General features: G+C 34.8%; 1 protein-coding gene across 1 annotated transcript; it reads right to left on the bottom strand.

Annotated features, from left to right (window-relative positions):
- Positions 1–620: 620 nt before the first annotated feature.
- On the bottom strand, positions 621–6,963 carry LOC116853659 (bromodomain-containing protein 8). Its single transcript, XM_032834815.1, has 4 exons — positions 6,945–6,963; positions 2,726–5,928; positions 2,354–2,569; positions 621–1,477 (listed from the first exon to the last, which is right to left on the bottom strand). Exons 1-3 carry the CDS (start codon positions 6,961–6,963, stop codon positions 2,393–2,395), a joined length of 3,399 nt encoding a protein of 1,132 aa, XP_032690706.1. The 3' UTR covers positions 621–1,477; positions 2,354–2,392.
- Between the last annotated feature and the right edge of the window lie 2,695 nt (positions 6,964–9,658).

Below are 9,658 nucleotides of genomic sequence, written 5' to 3'. Positions count from 1 at the left end.
AGAGCTTGTAGCGATTTGACGGCAGGTTAGCGGCAGAAACCGCGCAGACCTTGCGGCGCTACAAGCTTTGCACGGTTTTTGCTGCAAAAGCTGCAAAGCAATTGTCCGACAGCAAGATCTGTCGCCAAAACCACATGGATGTGAAATGAAACATCTTATTTTCTATTAATATCCCCAATAATGTTTTAAAAACTGGACTTCTCAGATAGAGTTTAAAGTTATTATAAGTTTATAACCGTTCGAAATAGGACTTATGTTTATATGAACTTTTTAATTCAGAATGATATAAAAAATGGTTTTCTGAAGTATTGACCTTCAGTCCTGAATCACCCTGTAGAATGGACTACTAAATGAGAAGATGGAGGTAGGAACAGATGTAGAGTGAGAGACAGACAATAGTAGGACATTTTCAGTCTCTGTTTACTGAAGTCTGATTGGCTGATAGGCAGGAATTTCAGCAATACTGTATCCTGCGAAAGTCAGGCCCCAAGCTAGACGCGAGAGTATTATTTCACACTACATCTCTATTACGTATTACGTTGCCTCGAAAATATCATGTAATACAAAAGTTAAGATGGTACATTTTTGTCAGTTAACCAATTAATAAATATTACTGCATATATAATATCGAGTTGTATTTCTTTTTCTATCTACCTATTTACATATATATTCATATTTATTCTCATTTCAATATTAATGAAATGTTATTATATATAAAACAGTAATATTTTTTAAATATTAAAAATGCTACACTAGACTAAAATCACAAGTAACTATTTAAAACATTTTTTATAAATTATCAGTATAATTAATAGCGTGTTCGGCTGGCCCTGGGTTCCCTTATAAAAAAGTGAATAAAAAACCCATAGGCCTATGGCCGGTATTTATAGTCAGATCTTATATTTAAGATCAACTTAAGTACTGTCTTAAGATGTCATGAACCAATCACAGAGCCGTATTCACATCTTAAGACATTACTTAAGACGATCTTGAAATAAGATTCGACTATGAATACCGGCTATAGTGATCAATTGTAGCACTAGCGTCGCTAGCGCAATATTCGTGAACTATTATGGACATCTAAACTGCTCTGTTTTATCTACATCTTAGCAAAAAGTAATAACAATTTTTCCTAACAAATTATACTTTTCTAAAACTTCTAAGAATATTTTTGAAGATTGGACGCTATTCCTTAGAACATTTTGTAATGCGCAGACTTTTTTTGTTTTCATATGCATCGCAGAAATTTTTTATAACCTACGAATTGTACTAGCAAACAACTTAAAAATTTTTTTCGTTTTCGATGAAAAGATTATGTCTGCGCAGTGTGTTTCAATAAGTATTTTAAGCATGCAAAAGCGCTTTTTTATCGGTTCAGTCTGGACGACGTAAAAACTAAAACAGTTTTATAGACACTCCGACATACCCTTAAAGTGGTCGATGATTTTTACACTTTAATATTGATGAAATAAATTAACTGAAAAAAAGTAAAAAAGTTAAGGTTAATATATAAAAATTAACTAAGTTTAAGTTAAAAATTAACTTATTTAAGTTTAACTAAGTTACGTTAAAAGTTACTAACTTCTTAACTTCTAACTTAACTTTTAACTTTTTTAGAAGTTACTACCCAACCCTGTTATCAGTTATAATCTATTGTAACTTAATAATAATAAATCATATACTTTTATTGATTTCATATTATTTTTTGAGTTTTATTTTCTATAAATTTTTCTTGGATAAGGATGCTTTTTCAGAATGTTTTTTTACAATTTTTTACAGAAATTTTTCTTAGATTTTTTGTTGGATTTCATCATGGTTTTTGTATTAAGTGTGTTATTAAGTTGTTTTTTATTCACTTTTTTATAGGGATTTAGTTAGATTTTTCATGGAATTTTTGTTAAGATTTTTGTGGAGGATTTCTATTAGGTTTTTTATGTAAAATTTTTATTAGTTTGTTATGAAGGTTTTGTTAGGTTTTTATGGAAACATATTTTTATATGCAGTATTCGTAAGGAAGAGAAACGTATAATTATATATTTTTAATAATGAAATAGTTTTATTTAATTATATCGTTAAAGTATTTCAAGGTAAAATAAAAATTAAATTAAAAGAAGATTCGGTAATATTTAACTTTCCACTACATTCTTTTATTTTAATTAGTTCCTAATATTTAACTTTTTACTAATAAAAAATATTCCAACGTTCTTCACTAGAATTAAAGTTTAAATATTTTACAGATGTGTGTTACAATTATCATAATTGCAATGGTTTTACAACTGATTTTATCCACAGTATGTTTCTTAATATAAATAATACAATTATAATATTATATATTAAAAAAGTTTACACGAACCTGAATATTTATTTCACATTAATCCGTCATTAATGCAATCTAGTCATTCTCAGATTTTCTACGTTTTTTTGATCGTAAGCTTTCGATATCGTGAGGACTCGGAGTTATGTGACTACGTTTTCGTTTGACGCTATTTTCGCTTGCCTCGCTGCTACTACTCGCGGCAGTTCTTGTCTCTCTTCGAAACGTTCCTTCTCCTGTTACTTGTACTAATATCTGAAAAAAAAAATGCATAATCTCAAGATATATATCAGGTTACTTTGTTATACATATTTTGATAAATATCACATTATTATTTTACAGCTAAAGAAACATATAAGAGAAAATTTCGTATAAATTGTGTTATAATATATATTGCGTATTTTATTTTACCTGCATATGCTGTAAACATTCCTCTTGCATCGATACAGCCATTTTATAGATAAACGTGTCATGTTTATTATACATAATGGCATTTTGAAACATGAGCATGACATCCCGCTGAAAGTGCATCGTCGATCTAATTGTACCATTATCGATGTTTTTTTTAATAGTTGATAAATCCATTGGTCGGAAGATCACCGTGTGATAACCAGGAGCTTGGTCCTCTGTGATTGGCCTTAAAAATATCGACGCATACTTGTGCGTAGCCAGGCGATTGTAAACAAGCATAACTGCCTTCTTCCAGGCACGATAATCCGCTCCTTCGCCTGTTCCTTCATTCTCTGGTTCACTGTCCACAGCGATGTTTTGCTGCCTCTTCGAATACGTCTTCATTGCTCGGCCACCGCTCAATTTGCTCAACGACGACTCCTCTTCATCTAATTCTCCGGTTTCTTCTCCGGCGCTCGTCACTCCGCATTCAATCTCTTTTTTCACGTTCTGCTCGCTATCTGTGCTTTTTTTAGTATCCTCTTTCTCTTTCTTTTCCTCTTTCATTTCCACAGTCTCATTCTTATCCTCCTTTGGTAGTATATCAATAGCAGTTTTTACTTCCCCATCCGCTTTCGGTTCCTCCAATTCAAGCTCCGCGCACTCACTTTTCTTAACACTTGTGTTCTCTATATCAGTCGATACTGTCACAGTTGGTTCACTCTTGACGCTCTGAATATCTTCAATTGTTATCGCATTAATGGTAACATCCTCGATCCTATCGGTTGGCTCGACTTCTACTTTTTTTACCTCTGTGTCTTGCAAGATGGAACTTGTGGTATCCTCCGAGGAATCCTTCACCGCTTCTTCTTCCTCTTTAAACTTTTCTGTATATATTTGTAATGTTTCTACGGCGATCTCCCCTTCTTGCAATTTTATGGAGGATTCTTCTCTTATATCTACGACAATCTCTTCTTTTTTTATCAAAACAACTGGTTCTTCCTTGAACGATTCTAAGGACTCGGTTGTGCTTTCGACCGTGTTCTCGATAATTTGCTCCAATGTCGCTTTCTTCTTACTTTCAGAACTCCGACTGCTCTCTCCCTCCTCATCATCCTCCAGGATCAAACTGATATCTTGCGACTTTTCCGTGTCTTCGGTACTGGGTAAATCATTTGTTATCTCTGATGACACGCTGACGACTTCCGCGGACGATACGTCTTGCTGGTCCCCTGTTATTTTTGCCAGATGCATTTCTAATTGATCTAACCCAGCGTTATCTTTACCTTCAACATCTTCCGGAGTCTCCTTTCGTTCTTTGATGGATTCGATAGAATTTTTGTTATTAGAGATCATTTCTGTTCCTCCCTCTTCATCTTCGTTTTCCTCTTCTATTTTTTCCTTCTCTTCGGCCACAGCTCCAATTATCTTTTTCGAATCTGGAAGTTCATTGTATTCGTTTTCTTCTGTTTCCACCACGTTCAACGTAGTGTTCAAGGATTTTGTTTCCGGGCCCAGCTGTTTCCCTTCTATGTCTTTCTTGTTATTTTCTTCATTACTGTTCTCTTGTTCCGGAATAAGCTTTTCAGTTAAGACCATTCTTTCGTCGCAGTTATTTGTCACGGATTTCGTCTCCTCTGGCATGTTGGACACGACCTCCGATATCTCAGTGATGATAATTTTCGGTTCCTGAGGCTCTATAGCAACGGTGCCAATTATCTCAGCGATATTAGATGTGCTAGAATCGATTTCTTCAATTGCCATTTCGCTTTGCGGTGAATTAGACAGCGATACAGCTTCGTCCACATCTCTCGGCTCTGGACGTGACTCCATAGTTACTGTTATTGGGATTTCTGCCACCTGTTGCGACGTTTGTACATTTAAGCTGTCAATCACTGTCGCCGTCGTCGATGCTGAGTTGCCACTTGCGTCTTGAAGAGTCTGCGGACTACGCGCGGTGATCTCTTCTTTAATCAGTTCTTCGATGTCACCGATAATCTCGTTTATCTCATCTTTATCCATTACATCTGCCATTATGTCCTTACGTATGACATCATCTATATTGTCTATTATTTGCACCATATTCTCCGAAATTGGTATATTAGTGGTAGTGGTCGGTATGGTGGTGATCGCCAATGCCGTCGGAGTAATATTATTTGTTTCTACGTTCTGAATGGCCATTTGATGATGGACAACGTTTTGTGATTGTTGTACTTGCGGGAAATTGTGCACCTCGGCTGTGGCTACGGTTGCTTGCTGCGTCGTTTGGGGTGCAATGATCGTTGCGGCAGATGTCGTTTGTAGATTTGGTAGAGGCCCTCTTTGCGAACTGGCAGGCATTTCTAGCAGCATCGAAAGCGTAGGTGCTCCGACAGATGGTCGGTCCAGCGTTGCGTTTGGCACACCGGCTATCGCCGTCGTGACTAACTGTTGTAACTGCGGCGATACGTTTTGCACTAGTTGAGTGTTCAGTATCTTGGAATTTGATCCGAGTAGACTGGTGATAGTCGGAGAGTTCGACTGAACAGACGTCGATGTGGTGGTCTGCGTTTGAGTAGTTGGGCTCGGGGATTTCAATAAACTCGTCAATAGAGGCGATCTACCACCTCGGTTCTTTTTCTCGTCATCCTCCGTCAAGGGTTCTGCTGAAGATTCCTGCACTTCTACTGCCGTGCTTTCTAAGGATTTACGTTGGCCTCCGATAACCGAGGGAATAGACGATAAGTTTATTTCCTGCTTCTGCTGTCGTTTCGCTACCCATATCGAATGAGTCCGCGTTTTCTGTTCCTGTTCACGTTCCTCCTGCTGTATATCTAGCCACATCTTTTCCAATTTTTCATCAGTTATTGTACCGGATGTGAGTAAATTCATATCTACTTTATGTCGTAGATATTCATCCCTTTGAAATGCAAGAATTTGACTCAATTCTGCTATTCTTTCCTGTGTCAGTCTTCTAACTATGGATTCATTAGCAGTTTCGCCACTCTCTCGTTTCTTCCTTCTCGGTGTATCAGCATTTTCAAGTAAATATGTGTACTGACTGGCACATGACCTCTGAGAAAACCAGTCTGGTGGCCTTGGCAATTCTTTTTCAACAAATGGCTTTAATGATCTAGACACGCTCATCCAATTCTGGTCCCCAGATTTCAATACACTTGATGCAAGGCACAACTGTTCTCGTAAGCTCCATGTTTCAAAGGGAGATACACGTTTTATTTTTAATCCTAAAATTTGTTTTGAATTAAATAATGCATTTGACACATTTTTATATTTATTAAATATTAAATATTATATTATTATTTATTAAATAAAAAGATAAATGCTGTCAAGTATATTTCTTCTCTATTGATTTTTGATATGTATATGTAAAATAAAACAATATACTTGTATAATTAAAAATGATTAGACATACAAAACTATGAAGTACATTATTTGTCTGTAATAAAATATTAAAGAAAAAGGTTTATATTATATTTGGTCTGTCATATATTTCATCATTAATATACATTCTTATATTAAATACAATTGGTCATATAAAGTTAATAAAATAAAAATTAACATGCAGATATTTGTTCTTTACTCACTTCTATAAGCTTGTATAATCTTTATTACCATATTATTTTTTACCCAGTATTTATATAAAACTATTCTTCCTCGAAGAACTTCCTAAACTATAGTCTGTTCTTCTCAGCTACACTGCTGAAGTGATAATAAGTTTCAATGAGACAAGTATATTTTCTCTCATTCTAACTTATTTTACCAGTTCAGCAGTACAGTTGAGAAAAACAGACTAATAGTGTACACTAGTATAATAAGTTAAAATAAATTATATTTGTCTTACTTAATGTGTTAATGGCTACATTCAGCAGAGAATCAACCTTGTAACTGTTCTAAAATTTGTAAAATTGATTGGTAAATGTTATCAGACTTAGTTCGGATTAAGAGCATACAGCAATCAAATTCACTTATTTTACAACAGTTACAAGTTTTCTCTAAATGTAGCCAATATACCCTAGTTCAAAAAGTTCTTCAAAAAAGAACAGGCCTCATGTCTTATTGAAAAGTATAACAACATGTAATAACATTAACTATCAACATAGCACAATGACTATATAACAAAACTGTCGCGAAAACTTTAATCTAAAAAATCAAAACGTTAAAAATAAAATGGCTTTCTTAACCTATAACATACTAATATATATTTTGATTGTTATATATTGAATACATAAAATAAACTTACTATCTTGCATCGATGACATTTTTCTTTTGAAACGTCCAAAAACTTCCTTATTTATAAGATATGTATATATTTGAGAGAAACAAAACGGTTGTTTATTGTCTCTCTCTCTCTCGAAATGTATACAGGCCTTTGAGAGTAGGCCCTTTCACCCAGCGAGATCTATACATACTGGAGTAAGTCATGGCGTTTGGTGTAGAAGCTATCTTTCTCTAAGTTTCGCGATTGGTTAAGTGTAAAGTGAGACAGCTAGCGTGTGCCATTGAGAGGCGTTTGGTGGAGAGGCTATCTTTGTCTGATGTTCGCTGATTGGTTAACTATAAAGTGAGACAGCCTTCCCACCAACCTATGTATACTGTAGGCTGACGGCTCACTCCAATATGTATAGAGCTCATTGCTTTAACCACTTGCGTAGATAGATATAAGTGAACAAGGCGTTGTTTATTGCTTGATGCTTCTATAATGGCTCTTGCACATAGGACGCGGTAATGCTTGCCGCGCGGCAGAAATTCGCGTGACAGCCAATCAATATGCTACTTTCTGTAATAACCTTCTAGCTCTTACGGAAAAACAACATATTGATTGGTTGTTGCGCAGACTTCCGCCGCGCAGCAAACATTACCGAGTCCTGTGTGCAGGAGCCATAACTCGTAAAGGTGCAATTACATGGGAGCGTTCGAGCACCGAGTGTCAAACCCGTGCATAGCATCTTTGCGCAAAAATCTTAGGCTAAGTTTCCACTTAGCGCGTCACGCGTCGCGTCGTCTGCCTAGGTTACGAGTTAACCAATCAAATCCTCTAATTGGGATGACGCGCGCGCGACGCACAACCTTATGGCTCCTGCACACAGGACGCGGTAATGCTTGCCGCGCGGCGGAAGTTCGCGCGACAGCCAATCAATATGTTGCTTTTCGTAATAACCTTTTAGCTCTTACGGAAAAACAACATATTGATTGGCTGTCGCGTGGACTTCCGCCACGCGGCAAGCATTACCGCGTCCTGTGTGCAAGAGCCATTAGGGTTCAGATTCCACACCCGGGTGTATTCTATTACTAGAAGTGCTATAGTATATGTGACATATACTATAGTGTTTCTAGTAATAGAGTGCACCCGGATGAAGAATCTGAACGCACCTTAGAGCATATATATATGAAGGGGGATTGCTGGCACAAAAGTGTCTCCAATACTGTGCGAGAGAGAAAGCTATACATTTCTATTCGTTTTCTGTGCGCATGCGTTGAAGTTGTCAAGTTAGGTTAGGTTATAGAGCTGACAGGAGATAAAAGTTATTTGTTTTCGTCTCATAGAGCTTTGAGAATGTTTACAGAATTTTGTATTAATTTTTTAGTACTTCAAGGAAATACAAGAAAACGCAACTTTTGTCTGAAACATTATTTTATACCTTTTACAGTTTTCAAGATATTTCGATGTCTCAAGTTAAATACCCCACCCTGTACACTTGGGATTAATATTTATACATAATTATGAAATACACAAGTGATTAATAAACATTTTATTTATGTCTAAACTGTATTAATTTTGTAAATTTATGTCTAACATAATGTTTAGGTACCATATATGTAACGCATTTCGCTTCGTGATATAAACGTAAATTTATATAAATTTCAATTATATTTTTAATAAGCTCAGTTTTGTGGTTGTTAAATAAATCTTGTTCCATTATATATGCAATCATTGCATTGTTATTAAAAACTGAATCGCAAATTTTGCTAAAAATTTTTGGTATCATCTTAATATTACTCCTAGTACGAATAATATGATAATTTGCTCTAATTATTGATTCAGAAAATTGTGTTATTTTAATTACATCTTGTGAGGGAAAAATCAATGAGCTTCTATTTTTTAAATTAATTAATATTGAGTCAGTTGAGTTCGCAGTAACAAAATTTGCACATATATGACAAATATTTCCTAGCAGCTTTCTAATAAATCCACTGATATATTTGACCACTTCGTCGACATATGGCCTTAGTGACCATAATATTGACAAATAATCGTGATCAAATATATCAGCAGATAATTTAATGTTATCCACATTTGTGACTAAACCATTACTTACATTTGGTCTTTTTCCTGACGATACATATAATATGTGTATATCAATAAGACAGTTACCCTTATCTGAAGCTTCAATTTCATGCCTTATCAGTAGTCTTTTATAGCTACTTTCAAACTGTTTCGCATTAGGATTATTATTAAATCCTCCTCTACTATGTAGCGCACTGAAAAATGTTTCTATGTGATTTTGGTTAAGTTTATATGTTAACAAATACATAAGTCCCTTCTCCTTAAGGAGATTAAATAGTTCAAATATTTGTTAAACAGATAATGAAACCTAAGAAACCAGTTTTTCTATTAATAAAATTGGTTGATTAGTAGAATCTTTCAAATGTTTAATGTATTGAAGTATATGATCTGCATAATCTTTTAAATCATTGAAATTATCATTTGTTAAAGCTATATTGTGCTTACTATTTTTAGAAAATTTAGACCTAACATTTAATATATCAAATGCATTATTAAACATTGAACAGAATACAGCAGTCTCATCTGGAAGATTAAAATGCATGGGTACACATTGATTAACAAATTTTAAAGCTGTACTGACGCTCTCACTAAGTATTTGGGTGGCTAGTTTTACATTCATTTTACTATTTTTAAAATTGATATGTTTTTTTCTCAATTTTGTTGGCAGC

The sequence above is a fragment of the Odontomachus brunneus genome, unplaced genomic scaffold (assembly GCF_010583005.1).
Source record: "Odontomachus brunneus isolate Ranch 3 - 2012 unplaced genomic scaffold, Obru_v1 Obru_scaffold_415, whole genome shotgun sequence".
In the NCBI taxonomy this organism is placed as follows: domain Eukaryota; kingdom Metazoa; phylum Arthropoda; class Insecta; order Hymenoptera; family Formicidae; genus Odontomachus; species Odontomachus brunneus.
Note: the sequence above shows the minus strand (reverse complement) of the source record. Positions and strands in the feature narration are given on the sequence as shown.

Coding starts and splice junctions, on each gene's coding strand:
- LOC116853659 (XM_032834815.1), bottom strand. Junction 2,570..2,725: donor AATGTTTACAGCATATGCAG/GTAAAATAAAAT, acceptor TTTTTTTTTCAG/ATATTAGTACAAGTAACAGG.